This window comes from Biomphalaria glabrata, chromosome 12 (assembly GCF_947242115.1).
Source record: "Biomphalaria glabrata chromosome 12, xgBioGlab47.1, whole genome shotgun sequence".
Lineage (NCBI taxonomy): Eukaryota > Metazoa > Mollusca > Gastropoda > Planorbidae > Biomphalaria > Biomphalaria glabrata.
This window is the reverse complement of record NC_074722.1, coordinates 4,440,270-4,466,083: the sequence shown is the minus strand read 5'-3', so window position 1 is coordinate 4,466,083 and position 25,814 is coordinate 4,440,270. Positions and strand designations below refer to the sequence as shown.

General features: G+C 32.4%; 1 protein-coding gene across 1 annotated transcript; it reads left to right on the top strand.

Moving 5' to 3' along the window:
- The first annotated feature begins 58 nt into the window (after window positions 1-58).
- On the top strand, window positions 59-19,408 carry LOC106067970 (ubiquitin-protein ligase E3B-like). Its single transcript, XM_056006487.1, has 31 exons — window positions 59-163; window positions 2,726-2,942; window positions 3,227-3,276; window positions 3,409-3,482; window positions 3,776-3,846; window positions 4,032-4,088; window positions 4,252-4,356; window positions 5,097-5,196; window positions 5,619-5,698; window positions 6,483-6,565; window positions 6,718-6,823; window positions 7,278-7,398; window positions 7,710-7,744; window positions 7,869-7,898; window positions 8,021-8,133; window positions 8,716-8,858; window positions 9,814-9,975; window positions 10,098-10,272; window positions 10,619-10,737; window positions 11,473-11,587; window positions 11,934-12,033; window positions 12,355-12,474; window positions 12,622-12,699; window positions 12,792-12,890; window positions 15,255-15,362; window positions 15,912-16,049; window positions 16,848-16,972; window positions 17,236-17,418; window positions 18,186-18,297; window positions 18,666-18,758; window positions 19,172-19,408. Exons 2-31 carry the CDS (start codon window positions 2,832-2,834, stop codon window positions 19,361-19,363), a joined length of 3,198 nt encoding a protein of 1,065 aa, XP_055862462.1. The 5' UTR covers window positions 59-163; window positions 2,726-2,831; the 3' UTR covers window positions 19,364-19,408.
- The last annotated feature ends 6,406 nt before the right edge of the window (window positions 19,409-25,814 follow it).

Here is a 25,814-nt window from a genome sequence, read left to right as displayed (position 1 = left end):
ATAATAAACCGGAATTAATCATGTATACGGATTGCATTCCTATTTGTGGCAAACACTTTTTGCTATTGTTTAATTGACTCATCTTGATTTAGAATTTATAGATCTAAAATGTTTTTAAAAATCAAATTATGTATTTATTTACAATCTAGATTTAGATTTTTGGGTAAAAATATATCTATTATTATTCTACATAGTCACGATACTGATAGTGACAAGTCTAGATAAAAAAAAGTAGATTAGAGAGTCTCACTCAGTCTGAGTCTAGAGTCGACTCTACTACTACTAGTCTAGAGTCTAGATCTAGACTGTCTAGAGGCTAGACTCGACTAGAGTCTAGACTATAAATAATAACTATAGAGTATAGAGTAGTCTAGACAGTCTAGATCTAGTACTGTCTAGACAGTGACTTGACTTGAGTGACACTCACTGACAGTGACACAGTCACGGTGACAGTCTAGTCAGTCTCTAGATAAACTAGATTGACTCTAGATTAGTCTAGATTTACTAAGATTAAGATTCTGATAAATCTACTATCACTGACTATCAGTATCACTATCATTATTATCAATTCTAGATAATCTAGATTAAGATTAGATAAAGAATAAGAATAATTAGAAGTTATTTTGTCAATCTATTGAGTCTATTCTAGAATCTAGATTAGATCTAGATTAATCTAAAATGATGATAATAGAATTATTTTAGAAAACAATATTGAATTATTATTAGTTTGAATAAGTAAAAAGTGCATTACTCAACAAAGACTTAGACTATTCTTAGACTATTAGACAAAGACTATTCCTTTTTTTTTTTGACTAGAAAGTCTACATCTAGAGTCACTAGTGACTAGTGTAGCAGTGTAGGTACTAGATCTATTTTATTAACTCATCATTAAGCATAATAACTAAATAAGGCAAGGTAAATCTCTTAATCCTTCTTTCTAGGTCAGCTAGGTCTAGATCTAGACTGAATGTGATTCTTTGGTCTTTGTGCACCACATTAAAAATAAACACTAAAAATAGTAAAAATGCAATGGCTCTCCTTAGATTCTTCTAAGATTAGAATTAGATTAATTATAAATGTACACTTAAAGTTATGATACTATAATACTATACTCATACTGTTAGTGTCACTAGAATTCCCTAGATCTATACGGTACTATGATACTTGATAATTAGGCATAACTATTATAGCAGACCAAGAGTTTGGGAAAACCATTTAAAAGCTAACTACGGTGACCAAAATGGAAGTCTACAAGGCATGCGTTATGAGTACACTGCTGTATGGCAGTGAATCATGGACCACCTACGCAAAGCAAGAGAAAAAACTGAACTCATTCCATTTGAGATGTCTCCGTAGGATCTTGAATGTCACATGGAAAGAAAAAGTGTGCAATACTGAGATCCTTGCGCGATCAGGTATTCCCAGCATCTTTACAACCCTCAGACAACGCCGTTTGCGCTGGCTTGGACATGTTCGCCGGGTGGAGGATAAGCGCATCCCGAAAGTCATCCTCTATGGTCAACTCGCGACTGGCGCAAGAAAAACTGGTCGCCCCCACCTCCGATGTAATAAAACAAGACCTTAAATCAGTGAACATCAATACTGACAATTGGGAAGACATTTCTCTAGACCGCAACAGGTGGAGAGAGACAGTGACCAAGAAAGCTATGGACAGTGAAAGTACATGGGTCTCAGCCCAGGAAGAAAAACGCACAATCCAAAAAACGTCCTGCTCCTCTACCACCGAAGCAAAAGCCACCTTAACCTGCGCTATCTGTGGACGGCAGTGTCTCTCCAAAATAGGGCTCCACAGCCACATGAGGAAGTGTGCTCTGAGATGAACCATAGTCGTCCTATGACTGAAGGAGGCCAATGATTATAGCATTATAACTTTAAAACTCATAGACTAGAATTGACTAGATTAATACATGTACACTTTTAATACTAGACTACACTGTCACTATACTGTAGCATCTATGAACATCCTAACTAAACTAGACTACTAAGACTAATGTTGCTTTGTTGATCCTATTGCTTTTATTGGAAATTTGTTGTGATTACAAGAAATTCTTTTCAATTAAAAACAACATTCCACAAAAGAAAACCACACAATGCAAGAAAAGCTCATTGAGTGACCACACATAGATGTCTTGATCTTTATCATTTACCATAGCCAACAGTTAGCTCATTGAGTGACCACACATAGATGTCTCAATCTTTATCATTTAATTTACCATAGTCAACAGTTAGTAGTGATACAGTCTGACATTAAGTAACAAACTAGTTTTTGTATCATTGGTCTGGGCCTCAATGGCCAGAAGTTGCCCATTTCATAATGACACTTGTCGTAGTTATGATTAATCAGGTGTCGGTTGTTCTCAAAAATTTTTCTCACTTTTCTGAGACATCTTTTTATTAAAGTTCATTGGAACAGTGTTGTGCTTTTATTTTTGATGCTCTTTTTTTAAACTATCAAAGCTTTGCAATGGTTTGGATGACGCCTTACTTTTAACAAGTTGTTCCATCTGTGTTAGCAGATCAGATTTTATTTCATACAGTAAAAACTAGCCAACATAAGAAAAATAGTCACTTTGTGACTTTTTTTTTGCTAGGTTTTCAAGATGTCTACAATGACATCCTGATTTCTGTATGAATATTAATTATTATTATAATATAGAACTTTTTGCTTATATTTTTTTCTTTTTTTTTTTAATAATTTTTTTAGATGGAAAAGTAAACAGCAAAGCTTGAAAAGGATGGAGGTACCAACACCATTTATTCTTGAATCCCAGGAATAAGGCTTCTAAAAAAAACAGGAAAACTTTGCTACAATGTTTAGTAAAACTGGATCTGACAAGTCCAAATTTTTGGAACAAGCTAAAGCAGCTAGACAAGAACGTGCTCATGATAGAGAGCGGGAGGATGCCACCATTCATATTCAGGTAAAGGCGATTAATCTATAAATAACAAGATTAATCTATAAATAACAAGATTAATCTATAAATAACAAGATTTCCCTTAAGGACATGTGGAGAGAGTTAGTTTCTAATCGCAACTTTAATGAGTATATATATTGCTGATAATATTACATTTAAGGCCATCACATGAATTCTGTAGCATTGAACATTAACTGAAACCTTTTTGTGTACCTATAAATCTCATTCTATTTGTTATTTAGATTGATAGACATATTTTCAAGTCATTTTACATTTCATTTTATTTACAGGCAGCTGTTAGAGGTTTCTTGACTAGGCAAAGGCTAAGCAAATCCTTGAAGTATGTTGTTATTAAATTGTCTTTTTTTAATGATGTTGCAATTTAATTTTTTTTTGCCTATTTTGTTTCATTTCTTGCTAATTTCTTTCTTTATTTGTCTGGAGCTAATCTGATGATTTAAACATTCCTTAGAGCGGAAGTTGATGCATTTTTACAAGCACCACCACCTGAAAGTGATGTGGAATACAAGCCTATATTAAAACCAGGTATTAATAACTAAAATACAGAAGAAATAAAATAGCATGAAGAAAACCTATGACAACTTATTGTTTAAAAAATTTGTTGTAGGTAGAATTTCTTAAAACAAACATTTTAGTCCATCTTTCTCAAGAAGAAAACATTTATTTGGTTTGCTAAAATGTTAAAAATATTTTAAAATATTTAAAAAAAAAGAATGTTCTGTTAATGAATGAATTTAATTTTTTTTATTTTACAAGAAAATTATGTCTCTAAGTAGAAAGTCTCTAATTGAAATCAAATGAAATAACTTTCATTACAGCCGCAGAAACATATCAGATAACAAAAAAGTTCCTGTTCATTCATGATGCGAACTCCGAAGAATATAGACGGGTAAAAAAGATTTTCATTTTTTAAATAACTCTGCACATGGAATAAGCTTAATTTGTTTTTAACCTGTTTTTATTGCAATAGAAAATATGCATTTTGTAATGTTTTTTTTTCTTCTTTTTTTTTTTTTGTATTAAAATTGCTTGGCAAGTGAAATCATTTTCTGATGTTACAACTTTTTTTTTCAGAGATTTGAATTTTTATGTCGCTATATTCTTGCCACCATGGAAACAGATGTATTAAAGGTAAGTAACTCTTCCCACTGCTTAATGTTTTGCTTAACATTTTTATCTTTTCTTGACAGTTAATTACTTCATTTTATTTTCGTAGCAGATCATATCATATGTTTTGACATTATTAAATTCATGGTGATTTTTTTTTTCTTACTTAATTCTTTGTGATCTCCAGTTTTGCTATGTCTCCGTGTCATTTAATAAACAACACACTCTGTCGTGGATCTCCCAACTGAAATCACTTTTGTGGAAGTGCTGCCAGTATTTCTACACATTAAAGGTACATCTACTTCATTCAATTAATATGGCCATTTTTTAACGCTTCAATTCTTTAAGACCACTTCCCTTGAAATACCTTTCCCTATAGGTTTCTATGAAATAGTGGATATTTTCAAAGGAACTAAACAATGTCAGGGACACTAAATGTAACTTCAGTATTGCCAACTAAATTTAAAAAATTAATTGAGCTAGATATGTCAGAACATAGACAATTTCATTCTGCTGTGCTAAAAGGGCACACAAATTAACATATATAGCTTTAAAACACCTAGCTTATCAGCACTTCTTCTATTCAGTACACTGAATACACAAAATAGCTATCTCTCTTTATAGTTTCTCCACCATAATCATCTCTAATGCATCTAGTGAGTCTATCAGTAAAAATGTAAGTAAAGTTCCCCTTTCAGACCTTGCAATCTATAGGGCAGACAATGTTAAGGTCATCTGTTTCTTTGGCCAACGGTTAACTAGCAGGGTACTATGTGACCAATCACTTTTACTTTCCTCAACTATAGTCTGAGTCAGGTACCCATTAGAGTTGGGTGGACTCAGGGGCGCCCTAAAAATCCCAGAATTCAAAATCCCAGTCTTCACCGAGATTCAAACCCAGATCACATATACTACTTGTTTTGATTTTTTAAAATCTCATTTCAATTTCAAACCATAAAATTGACAAATATTTAATGTTCTTTTGTTTTTTGTCATTTGGTATGATATATATATTTTTTTTGTTTCTTTCAGCCTGAAAATCACAATGACATCCGCACAGTGATGGTTTTATTGAGAATGTTGGTCACATTTACCTCCCCTACCAACTGGGTTGCCTTTAAAGATAAAGAGAGTAAGAGACACTAAATGTCCTACTAAATGTCCTTGATTATTTGACATGAAACTTTAAAGGACTACAATACAACTTTCTAGACTATGTACTTTAGCAGTCAGAAGTACTAGAGGTTTTATTCTATTTTTACAAAGCTTATATCAACTCATTTCGTCTATCTGTCTGGTGCAAATTTTGTGCACATTATTTATCCCACTTATCCATTCTCAGATCAAGTTGAAGCTTTGCACAAGTATTCATTGTCCCTAACAAAAAAAAAAAACTCAATCAAAAAATTAACCAAATAATTATTGGTAATTAAATAATTTTGTTTAATATAAAAAAGGAGAAATAAATCTAACAGTATTTAAATATATGGCTGTAAATGTGCAGTTCTATAAGCTTTTTAAACATATTTTTTTTATTTTGCTTGTTATTTTCAGACTTGCAGCCAGGTTTTTCTAAGTTGTGTGATAATATTATGGGAGACTTAAATAGCAGAGGACTGTACACTGCCATAGAGGTAAAGTTTTACTTTAAACTCAAATACATGCATTGTATTCTGTTAGTAGTAAGCCAATAACTCCTATTGTGACAAAATGCGATATTTATTGTAAATTTTTAATGAGGTATGATTTGAAAGGAAGTTACCTGCAGTTTTTCAAGCTATCAAGTAAGAACTCTTCAGGTCTGGTTCAGATAAGAAGATAAACTTAGCTATTATTTTTTAGATATTACATAAGAATTTTCAAAATAAAAGTTCAGATACTGCAGTGTTTTTAACTACACATATTTTCCTTTTTTTATTTATTTTTTTATAATTTCATTTTCGTTTAGAGTTACCGTTTTTTGCTTAGGAGCTAGACATAACTTTTAAAAAGTGAAAATAGTATATATGGGCTTAAAGTGTATGTAACTCTGATGGTTGTCCACTCTCATGAACAAGAGCCTTCATGCCATCATGAAATAGTCTCACCATAGTTGTGAATTTTTGTGGACATCCATACTTTGACATGATCTTCCAGAGTCCTTCTGTGCTAACATTGAAAACCACATTGGCTTTCTGGTATTAGGCCATGTTCTACATGATACATGAGCCGATTTATTAGGATATTTGCAAGGATTTTTAGGGAAGAGATGTTCTTTATCACAGATATTTTGTATGTCTGATAAATGTAACTGTATAGTGTCCTAAACAAAAAGTCAAGTCTATTGTAGTCAATGCATAGAATTTTAGTGCTCTGTGCTGTTATGACTTAATGCCTAAAGTTACAACAATGTTAACGACCTATATTTTGTTTATCCAGGTTTTACTAAGAAAGGGACTGTGCAGAGCCAGAATTGTATTTAACAAAGCGTCTCTGACTGCAATCATAACTATAGCTTTGAGGTTGGTGTGGCTTTTTTTTTTTTCTTTTGTGTGATTTGTTCTAACATTTGATTTATAGAACATTTCTTTAAAATGTTCTTGTTGTTGTTGTTGTTGATTATGTTTTGTAAACTTTCTCAATATATTTATAATTTGCGTCCACTGTTGCTCAGGCCTCTCATTGCGTCAAACTTTTCTACCAACTTGTTGAGTGTGTTTCTGCTTCACGTGTTCTCAGTCCCAGCTGTCATTATCCACATCTACACCACAGCGCAGGATGTGAGTTCTGTCTTCTTATGGCATGTCATCATAACTATTTTAAAATTAAAATATCCATTTGGTCAAGTTTTTTTTTTAATGCTATTGAAATTTGTTTCAAGCACTTTGTAACTCAATTATCAATTTTGTTTTAATACAGCTTGTCTCAATGACTGTAAAAACCAAAATATTAAGTAGAGAATCATATGAGAAAAAAAAATTTTGTAAAGAGACTAAAAATGTACAGGCATTAAAGATTATGACTTTAAAAGTTTAGAACTGGTCAGCATTCTACTCATATGTTTACCAAAGACCCAACACCCCATTTGATTATCAAGATAAATCTAAGAATATTACACTTAAGAAATTTTAGTCAGAAATGTAAAACTAAATTAAGGACATAAATAAAGTTTGAGAAATAGTGGATTAATGCACAACATTTTGTTTGTATCCACTTTTGCCTACTGTCTGCCAGTGTATAGCCACTATGGTAACACACCGCATCTTTAAGCGATGTCTGGATTTCCTGACCTGCGAGCAGAGTACAAGGATCATATTCAACTCTTTAGAAGGAAACTATGCACTTTGTCTGATGGGTTGGTACTGTTTTAAGATTATGGGTTTGTACTGTTTTAAGATTATGGGTTTGTACTGTTTTAAGATTATGGGTTTGTGCTGTTTTAAGATTATGGGTTTGTAATGTTTTAATTTTATGGGTTTGTACTGTTTTAAGATTATGTGTTTGTACTGTTTTAAGATTATGGGTTTATACTGTTTTAAGATTACAGATTTAAATCATAGTAAAGAAGTATGACTTAATTTTTTTGTTATAAAACACTTTCTTTTAATCATTTCCATAAATATGTTCTAACACGAGTTTACAAACTTTTATCTCTGTCTGTTTCAGCTAATTTAATACAACTCGGCTTTGTTGAAATGGAGGTAAGTCCATTTCTTAAGACATTATAACCATTTTAAACTTTTATTTAGCCAGACAACAAAAATTTCAGTAAACAATCATGTGTCACCAATAAAGATTATTTTTTTGTAACCATTCTGTTTTCAGGGTCTTGTTGAAAATACGGTTGACTTTATGGTAAGCTTTTTGACATTAGATAAATATTTCAACAACTTTTTTTTTTTGTTTTCTTATAGTCTTAAAACAAAATAATTAACACAAACTATTTTACAGTTTTTCATTGTTCTTTTTATTTCCAGTCTGTGATGATTCGCCTTCTGGAGAATTGTTATAAATATGTGCAGAACAAGAAATCAAATCTGACTCACTGGCATCCAGTATTGGGATGGTTTTCACAGAAAACTGATGTCAGGTGAGTTAAAGTTTTTTTTAAAAAATTATTATATATTCATCTTTTTTTTAAAAATAGAATGGGTTTTTTTTTTGTGTTTTTTTTTTATTCAATTGCTTTTTTATAGTGCAACCTTCATGCTTATAGCATGTTCATTGCATTCTGGTCCAATCTCTTTAGTGGACCAGTTGGGGAAGGGGGGTATCTGGGAAAATATTTCAGATACTACCTTTAGCTGCTCAGCAAACACAGCTCGACTTGAGCTATGTTTTGATCTTGAGCCCTTTTGATAGGTAGCCAAACGGGTTATGCCTCTATTATTATTATATTATTATAGCTTTTATATAGCGCTACTTTCATGCTTATAGCATGCTCAGAGCGCTTTGGTCCAATCTCATTTGTGGACCAGTGGGGGGAGGGGGTATCTAGGAGTTGGTTTTCCGTGCTGCCTTTAGGCGCTCAGTAAACGCAACTCTGCCTGAGTCAGGTGTCGAACCTCGAGCCCCCTTCTATGTAGCCAAGCCATCGCACTTAGCCTCTCGACCACGCTTCCCACAGCTACACAGCCCACAATGTTTTCACTATTCTTATTTGCATTTACAGTCTTCATGAATCAATGACATATGTTGTGCGCCAACTCCAGCTACTCTGGAGTGACAAAATGATTCGCCTTATGTTTGCTGTACTCTTGGAGTACACTGAGACTAGCCCAGTTGTAGAGGCGGAACAAGTTCACCACAAGAAAAGTGAGTTCTCACTTTTAAAAGAAAAATCTAGCTATAGTGCATGATAAATACTGTCGGTGATGTTCATTTGTATAATGTATCAGGTCAGCCGTATATATCTGTAGTTACAGTAAGAGTGTTTAACATTCTTGAAAGAGGCACTCTGACCGTGTTATGTGTTTATCTGTCATTTCAAACTGTGAAGACAGAATATCTAGAGCAAAGTCCTTGATATGTACCCCAAGATAGGATTTTACATCAAAGTCCTTGATGGGTAACTAACTAGCTTAGAATGTCCAGAGTGAAGCTCTTGATGGTTAACTAGTGGACATTGTAAAGTTTGTCATTGTGCTAGCCACATAACACTGACATTTACCTTTGGTAGCTAGCAAGTGAACCTAACTTTAAGATTCCTATGGACTTTGAAGAGAGACTTTGATTTGTTAGCAGAGTAATAGAATGCCTGGCATTTTCTAGGTATCAAGATCTGGTTTGATAAAATAATAAAAATTCCAGTGCTATAAGATATAATTAAAAAAAACAAAAAGGTATATGTTGACATTTATGTATCTGACATAATCCCATGGCACTCTTCAGACTATAAGTAAAACAATGGCTGGCATTCCCCAGGTATTAAGATCTGTTTTGATAAAATATTTAAAATTGCAGTACTATAAGATTTAATCTAAAAACAATAAGATATGTGGCACTCTTCAGACTATAAGGTTAAAATACACCTCTTCAACGAAAATGACAGCTTCTCTCTATTGGTTTGTCTTTGTTGCCTTGCTGTCTTTATGTTGACTTTCTCTTAACTCTTTCTCTCCGTAATTATTTACCACATTCTGGTGGAATCAACGCTGGTATCGTCAGTTAGGAGAGAAAGAGTTAAGCTTGATAACTCTCCCTTTATAATTGAAATATTTGTGTATGATAATTAAAGATAGATATTTATTTGTATTCACCAACCTTTCAGATATATTAAAGAAAGCCCTGTATAAAGCCTCATCAAATAAACTCTCAGTCGCACAGAAAATAAAGCTGGATAGCGGCATTGCCTTCAGTACTTGCCTACCTTGTTCTCTGTATCGTCAAACAATTAACACGTTAACTCAGTTGAAAATGGATATACTTGGCGGTAAGTGGCATCTACTAGTGTCATCATTCTTTCATTTTTTTAATTCTTTCTTTTCTCAAAAACAAATGCTACTTACTATAATTTTTTAATCTTAACAAAGTGTTTCCTATATTTTCCCTTAGGCTTGGCCTATAATGATATTCTTCTACCAATCCTGTGGAGATTTCTTTGCGACCTTGGCCCTCACTGTGGATTAAAAACATTTCTAGACCTGCTTGCACAGGCCCCCAACTCAACAATACATCCAGTATTCAGTCTTTTGTCTTTATTTTGTGAAACAGCCTCCCACATGATTACGTAAGTGTTAGCATTCTCTTTTAATGACCATTGTAGTTCGCGCAAACATATGTGTCTTTATGCTTTTAGTTCTTTTTTTTTTCTTTCCATCAATTTTTATTTTCTTTCCATCAATTTTTTTTCTTTCTGTCAATTTTTTTCACATCAATTTTTTTTCTTTCCATTAATTTTTTGTTCTTTCTATCAATATTTTTCTTTCCATCAATTTTTTTTCTTTCTGTCAATTTTTTTTCTCTCCGTCAATTTTTTTTTTTTTCTTTTCCGACAATTTTTTTTTCTTTTTATCAATATTTTTCTTTCCATCAATTTTTTTTTTCCATCAAATTTCTTTCTTTCTGTCTCACAGCACACTTGATGACACAGAAATGTTGGAGCAACAAAAGATTTTCAAAGTCACGGATTATGTCAAGATGAGTGAATTTCTCAACTTGTTTATTTTCAAAGTCATTTGGGGTGGACTCATTAGTAAGTAGGCTAACTGTAGAACATTATTTCTAGTCATTATATAGATGTAAGTCTATTTTAAGCAATGTTTATAACATTACAACTAATTGCGTACATGTATTTTTTTAGCAGTTTAAAGGGCACAATATTTGTCCTTTTTTTTATTTTCTACACGAAACATTGATTTTATTTGTTTATTATTATTTGGTATTTGGTAAAATTATTAAATGTATAATTACAAATTGATTCATTCTTTTAACTCACTGTGAAGTTCAATTCTTCCTATCTCTCCTAAATATGAACATTCTCTTATGGTCAACTATATCACCAAACCATTGTTCGGTTCCCGGTCATTTCATCCCCGGTCACTTTATCCCCATTCATCAAATCATCCCCGGTCACTTCATCTCCAGTTATTTCATTCACAATTAAATATTTTTTTCTTAGTCATTGTGTAATTGTGTTGTTAAGGCTTTGCCTTTCAGCCCTAATTTTAACTAATATATAAATATGTTTTTTTAGAATGCTTTTTGATATTTTGGACATGTTATTATAGTGTTTATAGCATTCCCCCTCCTCTCTTCATACTTGTTGACAAATAATGTCATCTAAATATGTCCCTAAAGTCTTACACATAAAATCTAGATATAGTGGTCAATCTAGGCTGTATTCTTTGAAACTTGTATGAGTTGATTAATACATTCTTCTTTACAAATGTCATCCTAATGTGTATTGACACTCAACTGTCTCCTCTAGCTCTAGATAAAGCTCCAAACTGTGATGTTTTTACCTCAACTCTTACGTTGCTGATGATTCTCCATGATAGAGACAGTCGAAGAAGTTTTACAAGTTCAAGTCATTGGTTAATTAGGTAACTAGGTTTTACTTTGACTTTCTGAATAATGCATTAAATTATAAATTAGTTTAAACATAATTTGTTTTATTTTTTGTATTGTTTCTCTTGTGCTTATTAGTTTGAATATTTCATGCGTATTGTAGATTATATTAAGTTGTTAAAAATGTATTAATAATTTCTTAATCAGTCATATTTAGTAAATGCTTTTTTTTTTATAAATATAAACATTACATTTTTATTTTTCATTTCAATACACATTTTTTTTTGTTGACAGTTTTGAATAATTTTGAAACCTTCATTTTATTATTGTTGCAAGAATATCTGACAAACTTCTATAGATCTCTATAAATATATCTTATAGAGACGTAAAACCAAGTCACTTCATGGCTGAACTGGAGAAAGAAAAAAAAACTGCTTTGTTTCTCATGCAGAAAGTTCCACACATTATTCCCTTTAATGAGGTTATTCTTTTATACTTTTCATTACTTCACAGTATTAACATGTTATTATTATTAGTATTAGTATGTTGTCATTATTTTTTTCTTTATCCTAGTGTGTTGTCATCTTATTTTTAGTACACTTAGCAAGTTGTCATCTTTTCATTTTCCTTTATTCTATTGTGATATTATTGTCCTTTATCCCAGCATGTCATCATCTTATCATGTTCTTTCATCCCTAATGTGCTATCATCTTACTATTCTTTTATCCTTTGTGTATTGTGATCATACTATTTTCTATTATCCTTAGTGTGTTATCATCTTAGTATTAACTTTCATCCTCAGCGTGTTGTCATCTTCAGAAAGAATGTCATGAAAGAAAAGGATATGTTGGGGCTAACGGAATCTACCTGCACATCCCCACAGTCCACTCTGATTACAGTACACCGGAGTAGGATTGTTGAGGTGCTCCATCAGTCTTGTCATTGTTGTTTTGTATCATTTTTTAGTAACGTAAACCTTTTTTTTTGTTGTTTCTTACATAAACTAACAACATAAACTAATTTTTAAAAATTGTAACAGTTTTGCTATAGTTAGCTATATCTTTTTTAGGATGGCTACAGACAATTAGCTCAGCTCCCAAGCAGAGCTTTAAAAGGAGTTATACGAGTGAAGTTTATTAATGAAATGGTAAGTCCATTAATACATAGAGATTAAATTTAGGAGTGTAACAGTCTCTATCATTCAAAAATTTGATCACTTATTTTTGGACAAATTCTCAGGGTCTAGATGAAGCTGGTATTGACCAAGATGGTGTATTTAAAGAATTTCTTGAGGAAACCATTAGTAGAGTCTTTGACCCTCATCTTAACTTATTTAAAGTAAGTTGACAATTTATGAGATTCATTGAATAAAATTTTAAATTTTTGTTTGTTATAAAATGAATATGCATCTTTCTAAATGTTTTGAGAGTGGTTTTAATTATAAAAACTTATTTAAAACTAATAATAATAATAATAAACTAAGAAAATGGAAACAACAGGCGTAGCGCCATTAAAAGATGAACATAACATAATACATAATGATAATGAAACTAAAGCAAACATTCTAAACAAATACTTTGCATCAGCATTCTCAGCCCCAGGAGACAAAGACATATTACTGAATTTGAACCAAGTAGACAACATAGAAGATATAGTAGTACAAGAAAATGGAATTCAAAAACTATTAGCCAACACCAAACCAAATAAAGCTTCTGGACCTGATGGTATTCCAGCTAGATTACTCAAAGAACTAAGTAATGAGCTAGCCCCAGTGTTCAAAATACTCTTTCAGGCTTCGCTTAACCAGGGCAGAGTACCAAAGGACTGGAAAGAAGCTAATGTCACCCCCCTATTTAAAAAAGGAGAAAAATCTGACCCAGGAAACTACAGACCAGTATCACTTACCAGCATCACATGTAAAATCCTAGAACACATAATATGTAGCAACATCATAAACCACTTAGACAAACATAATGTCCTCACACCATACCAACATGGCTTTAGGAAATATAGATCATGTGAAACACAACTAATAGGACTAATTGATGATTTTTCAAAAGGTTTAGATAATAGTGAACAAATAGATGCTATCTTACTAGATTTTTCTAAGGCTTTTGACAAAGTTCACCACCATAGTTTGCTTAAAAAATTAAAATATTTCGGCATTAATGGTCCACTGCATCAGTGGATTAAAGACTTTCTGATAGGGAGAGAACAAACTGTAATAATAAATGGCTCTAAATCAACACCGATAACAGTAAACTCAGGTGTACCTCAAGGAACAGTCTTGGGTCCACTACTATTTTTAATTTACATAAATGATTTACCAAATTGCATTACTTCAGGAACAAAAGTCAGATTATTCGCAGACGATTGCATAATATATAGAACAATAAAAACAACACAAGACACAGATATTTTACAAAGAGAATTAGATGAATTACAGAAATGGGAATCAAATTGGAGCATGTCTTTCCACCCAGAAAAATGTCAGTTGTTAAGAGTAACAAAAAAACTAAAACAAATTAATTCCACTTATCTTATTCATGGCAAACCAGTAACACAGACTAAAAACGCAAAATACCTAGGTGTTATAATAAATGAAAAACTGTAATGGAATCCACATATTGATGAAACTACAAAAAAATCAAACAAAGCATTAGGATTTATTAAAAGAAATTTCTATAAATCAAATAAGAACATAAAACTAAAATGTTATTTAACCTTGGTTAGGCCAATAATAGAATATGCATCCTCTGTTTGGGACCCCTCAACTCAAGAAAACATTAAGAAACTAGAACAGACACAAAATAGAGCAGTGCGATTCATAACAAACGAATATTCACATTTGACTAGAGTAACACCTTTAGTAAAATCGCTAAATTTAGAAAGCCTTCAGGACAGAAGGCTCAAAAGTAAATTAGCAATAATACATAAAACACTGAACCATAATCTTCAAATACAAAAACAAAATTTAATAAAATACTCTGAAAGACACAAAGATAAAGGCACATTCCTCGTCCCATATGCTAGGACAAATTTGTACAAATACTCCTTCTTCCCTAGTGCTATTAGAGCATGGAATGGGTTGCCTGAGCCAGCCAGGAAAACCAGTGACTTGGCAGAATTTAAGTCATTGGTTAATATGCATGACTAAATGCATGACGCGTAGGACGTAATCATCTTCTTTTTTGAAGTAACGTCTGTATTATATAAGATAAGATAATAAACCCTTTACTGCATTTTATATACTAATAATAATCTTTATTATCCAAAAGGAGATTTGTTTTACAATGTGTGCATTACACCAAATAAAACATTATAACTATAGAAAACCATAATATACTTTCTCACCAGACTCACTCAATTTACATGCGAAAAGTTTATATCAGATGGTATAATTATATTAAATGATTTGATTGCCATGGGAACAAAAGAGTTTTTGTGTCTGTTTGTCTTTGCTATCGGTGTCTTGTACCTCTTTTGTGATGGTAAAATCACAAAATCCTGACCCAGAGGGTGATTTTTTATTTCTAGAATCTTTTTAGTTTTCTTATGAATGTTTTTCTTAAACAGCTGTTCCAATAAAGTTTGTTTTTTGAAAATGATCTTACCATCAGCATTTAGGACTCTATGAAGTTTATTTTTATTTTTAATATTTCAATGTTTAAATTTTTTATATAAATATGAATGTTTGTCCAGGTGACTAGTCAGCAGAAGCTATACCCATCATCAACGTCACACATACAAGAAAATCATTTGGCTCTTTTTGAGTTTGTAGGAAAGATGTTGGCAAAAGCAGTCTATGAGGTTGGTTTACTTTGTTCTATTCACCAGCAACCCACCTTTAGTCTTACATACTTAGACTTTGATGCTCCTGTGTCACTTTGTGCATAACAGGCAAGCTTTCTCCACTGAGATTGGTTACCAGCCATTTTTATAGCAGATTTCCAACCGGTGTCCGAGTACAATTTGTAAATTTAGAATCCATTTTTGTCCTTTTAATCTTAACCCAATAGCTACTTTTGCGATCAAATGCATCCAAACACCCCACCCCCTTTAGGCTACTAGTGGGCCGCTACAACACGACTTCCCTAGCTCTCGTTTTCCTCATGCCACATGATGTTATGTTGAGCAGGCTGGGATTTTTAAAAAGTAGAAATATAGATTATTTCATTAAAAAAAAGCAAATATTTTTCTGACTTTTTATTCAGCTTTTATGGGCTTTCAAAGATTGTTGATTTTTTTTTTCCTTAACTTTGTTGGACCTTTTTTGCAATAACCTTTCAGTTTTTAGACCCGTCTGGCAAATAATATACTTAATACATCAATTTTTGTTTCAACTATTCTTTTCATCAGGGCATTATTGTAGATGTTCCTTTTGCACCTTTTTTCCTGACTCAAATACTTGGACACCTGCAAAGTGCAACTTACAGTTCTTTGGATGAGTTACCTTCTCTTGACATGGAGTTAGCCAAGTCACTCTCCTACATCAAGGTAAAGAAAATGATGCTGTTAAAAAAGTGTCACTAGCTGTATAATATGTATTGTTTGGGGATTGTGTATGATTAGCTGTTGGCCCCTCAAGTCGATTACTGGTTCAACTAAATTATTTTGGAGATGATTGCCTTACCAATTTATTATAAGTAGCAACTTAAGATATTTACACAATAGCTTCAAAGTGAATTACTCCAGAGACTGATTTAATAACAAAACAAAAGTTTCATCCAATAAAAGGGTAAATAGTGCAATGTCCATGTCCCTATGCTGTACTAAGCCCAAACACAAGAAAAAAACATGTCCTTCTAGCTCAAAGTCTCAAGGGTAACTGTCTTTAGTGATGTCGCTAAACTACTTCCTTTTTATTATTTTTTAATTCCATCATGTCACTAATGATTTTCCTGATATCTACACACTAATTACATAAAAGCATATTGATGACTAGACTAAATTAAAATTGTGGGGTCATAATTGTGATGATGTTTTGAAGATCTAGGTTTCTAGATAGAAGTTATTTTTATGTTTTTTTTGTTATGATTGGATTGGTTTGTTTTGTTAGTTGCAGTCCTGGGGGGAAGTTGTTGTTGATAGAGGATCAACTGAGAAATGCAGTAATTTGACTTGATGAATAGATTATCGTGTTTTCTTCTTAATTAAATTATGTATGCTCTTTTCCTAATTAGCTCAGTATCTTTTCAATTCTTTGATAGACCTAGACTTGTTTGTTCATTAAGTCTTGTGTCACGAGTTCACAACAATAACTTTATATTTATATTGTGTTCCCCAATGGCCCAGCATTATGATGGAGATATTTGTGACCTAGAACTGACTTTCTCCTGTGACGAAGACATTTTGGGGAAGATTGTAACACACGAACTAGTGCCTGGAGGCAAGTCCATACAAGTCACCAATGAAAACAAGTAAGACTTTAGACAAGATTTTGTTTTTTCATTTGCTATATAATGAATATATTTAGATATCTAGATCTTCATATTTAAAAGTTTGTCGGAATAAAACCTGCTTAATGTTAAGGAATTCAGGATCTTGAAATGATCTCCACTGTTAAAATATGTTTGAGACATATTTATAATGTTATGGATTGTATAGTATTTAAGTTCTTGATTAGTGCCCTTACAGTTGTTGAAAGGTCACTTCAATTCATTCATTTACTTTTTTGTTACAGGATCAGATATGTTCATTTGATGGCCCACTTTCGCATGTATAGACAGATAAGGGACCAAACTCTAGCATTTGTGAAAGGGTTCAAGTCTGTTGTTACTCCAGACTGGCTGAGCATGTTCTCTGCCCCTGAGTTACAGAAGTTGATCTCGGGGGATAGTGATTCCCTAGACATGGATGACCTCAGGTTTGATATTTCATTTTAGTTACCTCCAAGATTTTTATATTATAACAAAACTTTGGGGAGAAAAAGAATATATGGTTAGTTAATATATTTCCCAGCCATATTTATGTAATAAAATTAATCATTTTTGTGTATGCATCACAAATACATTTATTTAGCTATTAGATTATAAACAACTTTTCTTGCTAAAGGGAATGTTTTTTTGTTTTTTTTTTAAAGATTTTTTTAAAAGTTGTTTATTAATTTCATAGATTAAAAGTGTCAAAAATGCTTGATTAACATTACCTTAAGCAAATGTCCTAGTACATTTAAATGAAGTTTCAATCTGAGTTAAAATGCTTGGCATCTTTAAGTAATAGTATTAATAGGATACAGTACAACCTTGCAGTCAAGACTGGTCTCTCATTGAGTGGTGACTTACGAAATTAAAAACGTTTTACCTTTAAAATTAAGCTGTACCCTAGACTTGTCACGAAGCAAAATCCATGTTTGTTTAAACAGTAATATATGGAAGCTACATTAATTTGTTATTAAAATCATACAAATGAGGAAAAAAACTATTCAGTCATAAAATTTTATTGTTGTATTTTTCAAACATTATAAATTTCACTCTTAGATTTTAAATAAAGTTGCTTTTACATAAAAAAAAAGAAATTATTATAATGTCATTAAAAAGGATGTCTTACCAACATTAGAGAAATACATAAAGTTAAAAAAATGTTCTTTTCTTAATTCAATTATGGAGTTGTATCCCAATTTCTTTTCACTAGACGCCACACTCAGTACTATGGTGGGTACCACAACAACCATAAGGTCATCAACTGGTTGTGGGACATTGTTGAAAATGATCTGACCACAGATGAAAAAGGCTTATTTCTTAAGGTAACTTTTTTGTGTGAATTGTACTATAAACAAAAGAACCAATAAGGTTATTTAAAGATATCAGTTTATCAATATTGTTATAACTTTGCCATGCGCACCGCCATCCAAGATAGTGCAGAAAGAAGGTGCGTACTATCTGTGACTAAGCAAGTCGGATGTTGACATTAGGAGACTAACAATTTCCGCCCAAGGAGAGAGCCAATATGGAGATGCTGTACTCAAGGCAAATGCCCTTTGTGTTTGTCATGTCTCTATGTAAATAAACGTCTATGTCCGCGTTGGTTGCCTCACTTAAGTTATTACAATATTAATCGTAAAAATCTATGGTTTTAGTTAGTTACCCCTGAAATGTTTTTGTTTTCCTTCAGTTTGTCACTAGCTGTTCTAAACCTCCATTGTTGGGATTTGCTCACATGGAGCCACCTTTTTCTATACGATGTGTTGAAGTCAGTGATGATCAGGTAATAGCAGAATAGTTCAAATTTTTTTTTTTTCAATTTTAGGCTATAATAATGTAAATTTGTTTAGATATTTAATAAAGCAAATAGCTAATGTAATAATTATGTTTTAGTTTGACTTGGCTTTAAGAAATAATTTTGGTTAGTATTGACAAAGAACTATAACGAGGATACTGACTGTTTGTAAGTTTACCTAAATGATTATATTGATAACTTTTGTTAGCTCCCCTCATGTTTATTACTGCTGAATGCTGAGGCAAAAAACGATCTGGCCAGAGAAATTCTTGGAAGAAAAAAACTCATCCTAAATGGATGTAAATATTATAATTCTCAACCTAGATCTGTTAGCCAATTTGTTGTTTGTTTGCCTAATTCTGTTAAACAACTTGTTTTTACTGGGTTTTTTTTACTTCCAGGATACTGGGGACACAGTTGGTTCAGTCCTGAAGGGATTTTTTAACATTAAAAAGAAAGATGCTGGTGGGCGATTGCCTACTTCCTCCACATGCTTTAATCTTCTTAAACTACCGAACTACTCCAAGAAGTCTGTGCTGCGTGAAAAACTTAGATATGCCATACACTCTCACTCAGGCTTTGAAATATCATGATATGACCCAGGTCTCTACTACTTCCAATCGTTATTCAGACTTTCATTGGCCCAACATTCAGTGATATCGCAACATACTTTGGACTAAATTCTTGAGGAAATCCACTTTTTTGTGGTAAGCATCTTCCTGTATAAGTGTTCTGAGGTCTCAAATAATTGTACATTTTTTTTTTGTTGCAGTGTTGTTTTTTGTCTTGAATGACATTTCTAAAATGGAATTATATAATATTCTTGACAATGGTTTTAATTATTGAATACTGTTGCTACTTGTTTTCATCAAGTTTTGTTTATTGATAATAGAAAACAATGAGATTGATATTGAAATCAAGAAAGATAAAGGCATTTTGTTCGATTGATATTGAAATCAAGAAAGTTAAAGGCGTTTTGTTTGATTGATATTGAAATCAAGAAAGTTAAAGGCATTTTGTTCGATTGATATTGAAATCAAGAAAGTTAAAGGCAATTTGTTCGATTGATATTGAAACCAAGAAAGTTAAAGGCATTTTGTTTGATTGATATTGAAACCAAGAAAGTTAAAGGCGTTTTGTTTGATTGATATTGAAACCAAGAAAGTTAAAGGCATTTTGTTCGATTGATATTGAAACCAAGAAAGTTAAAGGCAATTTGTTTGATTGATATTGAAACCAAGAAAGTTAAAGGCGTTTTGTTTGATTGATATTGAAACCAAGAAAGTTAAAGGCATTTTGTTTGATTGATATTGAAACCAAGAAAGTTAAAGGCAATTTGTTCATCTAACACAGAGCTTTATAAAGAGATATCTTCTATTCCTTTTTTCAAGATCTGTGATCTATAGCAGTGAGTTGTATGTTCACATGTGATGACATTATCTATAGCACTGAGTTGTATGTTCAAAAAGTCAACTTTTTTTTTCAAGTGTTACATTTGTTTTTCTATTCAACACTCTATTAGTGGGGAACCTGTGTGAGCTTATGATAGAATGTCAATCTTGTATAAAGGGAGATCTGTTTGTAACTTATTGGCTGGTATATCAAGTCTTTTTAGGTTTTCTAAGTAAGTATTGTTTATTTTTTCCCCTAAACTTCCCAGAATTTTCAGAAAAAAAGTAGTGACCCTTACTTTACATGAAAAATAATTTTTTAAATAAAAAGATTATACATCCATCATACTAATAAATTGTATGAATAGTGTTTTGAAAGAGAATTATGCTGCACTTACCTATGACTTTAGTTGTACACCAGTGTATGTTGCAAAAAAGATGATATCACTAAGTCTGAAAAAAAAAGGCTTTTCACTCTATTGTTGTATGATATTTATTCATGTGGAATAGTCTACATTGTTTTGTTGAGCAACATTTTTTTTCAATTTGATTTCATTCTTTGAAGAATAACATGTTTTATCTTTTTATGTTCAATTACTTTTATCTCCCATTATTATTAGTATTTTCTTGTTATTTGATTTCAATTTTGATATAAGATTATATACATTAGGTAGCTACTACAAGGCATTCCATTCAATAGGCAATGTTAGAAAATTGACTTAGCGAGGATCATGATGTACATACATTGAAATGTTATACATTAGGAATAGTATCACAATGCAATCTTTGAACTCCCTAGCTTCCCCCATGCTGGTGCCATAACCAAATTTATTTTATATTTGCACATGAGGGCTTGAACATTGTGCTGTTGCTTGAAATGTGGCTGTCATTTACATTGGGTTTATTTACTATCAAATCAAAAACAATGCCTATATGTTTACTGTGCATCTGTAAGTTTTCATTTTGTTACTAGAAAGACCTAATTAAAGGTCAGATCGTTGTGCTGCCCACATGACACTTTTGTGAAGCTTTGGCCAACCATTCTGCTCAAAGGATACCTGCTGAGCACAAAGTCTCATAATTTAGTCAGTAAATCAAGGAGAATATGTCAAGAGTCCATCCATCTCATAGGATTCCTATAGAACTTAATTCACTAACCACAGGACATAGGCATCTCAAACTCACTTGGTCCATTATCTTAAGTTTTGAAGTTGACATTTACTGTACACACTTACAAGGTTGACTGATATATATATATATATATATATAATATATATATATATATATATATATATATATATATATATATATATATATATATATATATATATATATATATATATATATATATATATATACACATATACATATATATGTTTTAAAAATGGTGTTCATGTGTATAACATCACAGGTATAAGAAAATTGTAAAATAAAATAATGAATGAAACATTAACTTTTTTTTTTCTTTTGATATGTAAATATTGTGTGGATATGTCATCATTATTTCTACTAGTCATTATCTGAGCTTAGAGTCAACAAATATGTTACTGTTGAATGTTTAAATGGCAAAGGAATAAAACCAGTTTGAATATCACACTTTTTTTATTATTAGTACTTATCATCAATCAGGCCAAGTCTGTGGTTTATAATTTATAAACGAAGAAGTTTCTTAAAATAGTTTCTTCCCCATGTTTTGTTACACAATTCTCCTTTAAAGAAATCATCTTTAGCATGACCATATTGAACAGTGTCTACATTCTTTAACACATTTTATATAATATTCTTGTCTGGAGTAGGGAGAATGATAAACACACTAAATGTCCTGGTTTCATTTCAGTTTACTTCATAACTTTACACTGACAATCACACACACACACACTACATGTCCTGGTTTCATCATTTCAGTTTACTTCATAACTTTACACTGACAATCACACACACACACACACTACATGTCCTGGTTTCATTTCAGTTTACTTCATAACTTTACACTGACAATCACACACACACACACTAAATGTCCTGGTTTCATTTCAGTTTACTTCATAACTTTACACTGACAATCACACACACACACACAAACTAAATGTCATGGTGTCATTTCAGTTTACTTCATAACTTTACACTGACAATCACACACACACACACTAAATGTCATGGTGTCATTTCATTGGATTTACTTTAAACTATTTCAAGAAATGTTTCTACTTTTTTTAAAGTTGGCTTTTCATTAGGTGAGTGTTAGAAAACTATTGTATACAATATCTAGCTAGACACAATGTCTTCTCTATAATTTACAAATAATGATATTTCTTTGAGCTTCCCTATCAGCTAGCCCTAAAACAAATGCATGTACATGCAGAAACTTTGGCAAACTCTGCCACTCCAAAATTGGCTTGATCAGTCACTCCAGATTCTGCCTCATCTCAAGACGAAACTAAAATCAGTGACTCATCTGGGAACCAACCATTGTATTCCGAGACAGAAGGAGCCATACAATTTTTTCTTTACAATTTTTAATGCATATAAGTAAAATAAAAGTATATCTAATTGAAACAAAAAATATTAATACATCAAAGTATTGAAGCTGATCAATTTCTGTTATGGCTGCAAGCTTAAACAGTGGAGTTTTAAGTAAGTTGGTTTGATAAGTCACCTAGAAAACATTCACTTAATAAGCATTCACTTATTAAGCATAGCCTTTTTACAAGAAGTTGGTAATTTGTCAAATTGACATTGTTATTAGTTTGATGAAGAAAATATGCTAGAAAATACTTCATTCACATAATTAGATTTGTCCATATTTGTATGACATTCAGTAAAGTTTGATGAAAGTAAAAGTACCACATAGAGTAATAGAATTTGTGAGATTGTTACACAAAATGTAAGGTGCATTTTTCTATCCAATGTGCATGGATGATGTGAAGTTGTCAATAAATGACATGACATTGGTGGATTTGTGTTTGTTTTTATGTAATTATATCTCATATCATGGCGCTGCAACATTTTAAGTCAAGCCTGCTGCAAGAATGATATAGGCCTGCTGCAAGAATGATATAGGCTTCGTTAATCATTTTGAACGACAACATAGTAAAAGCCGGACATTTTCACACTCAATGGCGCTCTTTACAATGCCTTCCGAATGGAGGTTGTCACGTCAAAAAGGAGGACATGCTATTCTTTTGCAGAAAAAGACGTCTACATACATTAAGGGGTAGCCAACATATGAACAATGCGCCAAAAAATGGGAAAAAAATCAAGTAAGGTTAAACCTACTCGTAGAGAAATAATAATTAGCGATTTCTAAAAAAGGTGGAATTTATTTCATTCACTAGACATTTTGACTTCCGAATCGATCAACCATGGAACTATAGTTCCATGGATCAACAAGATTAGATCGGCCCAAAAGCTCAGAACACGATGGCTGTGTGTTATTTTTAGGATAGGATTTTCCCGTGCCCATGCATGCTCTTTCTTATCATTAGCCTTGGGAGAATCTTCTAATATTTGTGATATGTTGAAAATAAGCATTTTTTTAATAAGAGGAATCCATAATAATCTTAACATCTTTAAGAACTTGGCCTAGGTTTGCTCGACAGAAAAACCAAAGGGTCAGACATTTGTACAAGTATTCCTTCTTCCCTAGTGCTATTAGAGCATGGAATGGGTTGCCTGAGCTAGCCAGGAAAACCAGTGACTTGGCAGAATTTAAGTCATTGGTTAATATGCAAGACTAAATGCATGACGCGTAGGACGTAATCATCTTCTTTTCTGAAGTAACATCTGTATTATATAACATAAGATAAGATAAAAAGTGATGTCCAGAAAATGATCAATTAAAATTTAATAAACTGTCAAGTGTCTGCACTGTCGATGGCGTACCGTCAATTTACTGGTAGAGCTGCTGAAACTGTAAGTTTGAAAGTTGTTTAGATCGTCCTTTTCTAAATTACCATAGCATTTTGCACCAAGAAACTTTGTATGGTGGAAAAAATATTGAATTTACATTGTGTTGTGGGATGTTTGAATAACAGTAGAGCAAGAGGACTAAGGGGGGCGCTGTGGCTGAGTGGTTAAGCGCTGGGCTTTTGAACCTGAGGTCCTGGGTTCGAATCTCGACGGAGTCTGGGCGTTAAAATTTCGGGATTTTTAGGGCGCCCCTGATTCCACCCAACCATAAAGGGTACCTGACTTTAGTTGGGGAAAGTAAAATAAGGCGGTTGTTCATTGTGCTGGCCACTTGACACCCTGCTCGTTTACCGTCCAACAAGGTTAGTTCGCAAGATCTGAAAGGGACACTTTTTTTTTTAAGAGGACTAAACAGCAGAGAATTCAGAGAATATTGTAAGCTGTTATAGATGGAATATGATGATCCCATCTTTCATTGAAAGGTTAGTTGGCTTTCTAGAAGACAAGTTATCAGAATGGATATTTGATTATTTAGCATTTTTAGTTGATGTCATCTCGATGACCCAAATTTATGACTGCACGGCAATGACACATTGTTTCCTAACTTTGTAAATGATTTCAGTGTATTCAATGTATATATAAAGCTGTTTATCTCGCAGGAAACAAGGATTTGAGCCGAAATGAGTATACATACGCAGTGTATGTATTACTGCCAAATAAGTCTAACCTTCTTCAAAGGTGGATAAAAGTTTGTGTAGCGCATCTGAATTAGAAGTGATAAAAGTTAGCGCATAGAAGCAAAAAGTTGTCTACCCCTGACAAACATCATCTGCAAAATGCAGACTACTTATGACTAGAACAGTGATGCCTCCTAATTTGACCTGAGGGCCATTTTAATTTCCGACATTCGTGTCGCGGGCCACATGGCTATAAATGTACAAAACGAAATGAAATTGACCTAAAACAAGTTTATTAGAAACTTGTGCATCTAGTAGGCCCTACTTACATTAAATAATGGGATATTGGAAATTTATAATTTTTTAAGGGTCTGAAACTGGCTCATTTCTCTACTTAAAATGTGAGCAACATTGTAGATACATCTACCAACGACTCATGTTCTTAAATTGTCTTGTTGATTCCCATCGATCCTTCAGGCGTAGTTTAATATATTATCTTTAATTCCCAGTCAAATTAAGAATGTTTTAGAATCCGTTTATATATTGTTGTGCTTTAAAACTGCCACACTTTACAAAACAAATATGTTGCTTTGATTATCATGTTCCACAAAGTAGAGTCCACTTTTAGTTTCTTCGGCTCTCCCATTGCATAAACCTACACATTTTAAATGTCATATGGTACCAATACACCAGAGAAAAAGTCAGAGCCTTACTTAACGTACAGGTAAACATACATTTTTTAAACTTTAAAAAAAAAGAGAGGGGGGGGAGGGGGTTTTCTACACTTTGTACCGACGGTCTGCATTTTGGGCATCACTGGACCAGAAGATTTAGCTTGGGCCATTCTCCTGACTGCCAAATCTGAAACGCCTTTTACTGTTGTTTTTGCTTAGTCTCTCCTCAATTTCATGACATTGATTCCTGGTCTAATATTTCCCCAATCTCCATTATATATGCAAAATGTTTAAAAACAAAAAATAAATGAGATTTTGTCTTTTTTTTTAATTAAAAAAATTATTTAAAATTATTCATAGCATAAAAAATAAAATAGACTGCGACGGTGATTT

Excerpts from the sequence above, each read along its gene's own strand:
- LOC106067970 (XM_056006487.1), top strand. The coding sequence starts at position 2,832 with ATGTTTAGTAAAACTGGATCTGACAAGTCCAAATTTTTGGAACAAGCT. Across the intron at positions 5,197-5,618 it reads TGCCTTTAAAGATAAAGAGA|ACTTGCAGCCAGGTTTTTCT; the intron begins GTAAGAGACACT and ends TGTTATTTTCAG. Across the intron at positions 16,973-17,235 it reads CAAGTCACCAATGAAAACAA|GATCAGATATGTTCATTTGA; the intron begins GTAAGACTTTAG and ends TTTTTGTTACAG.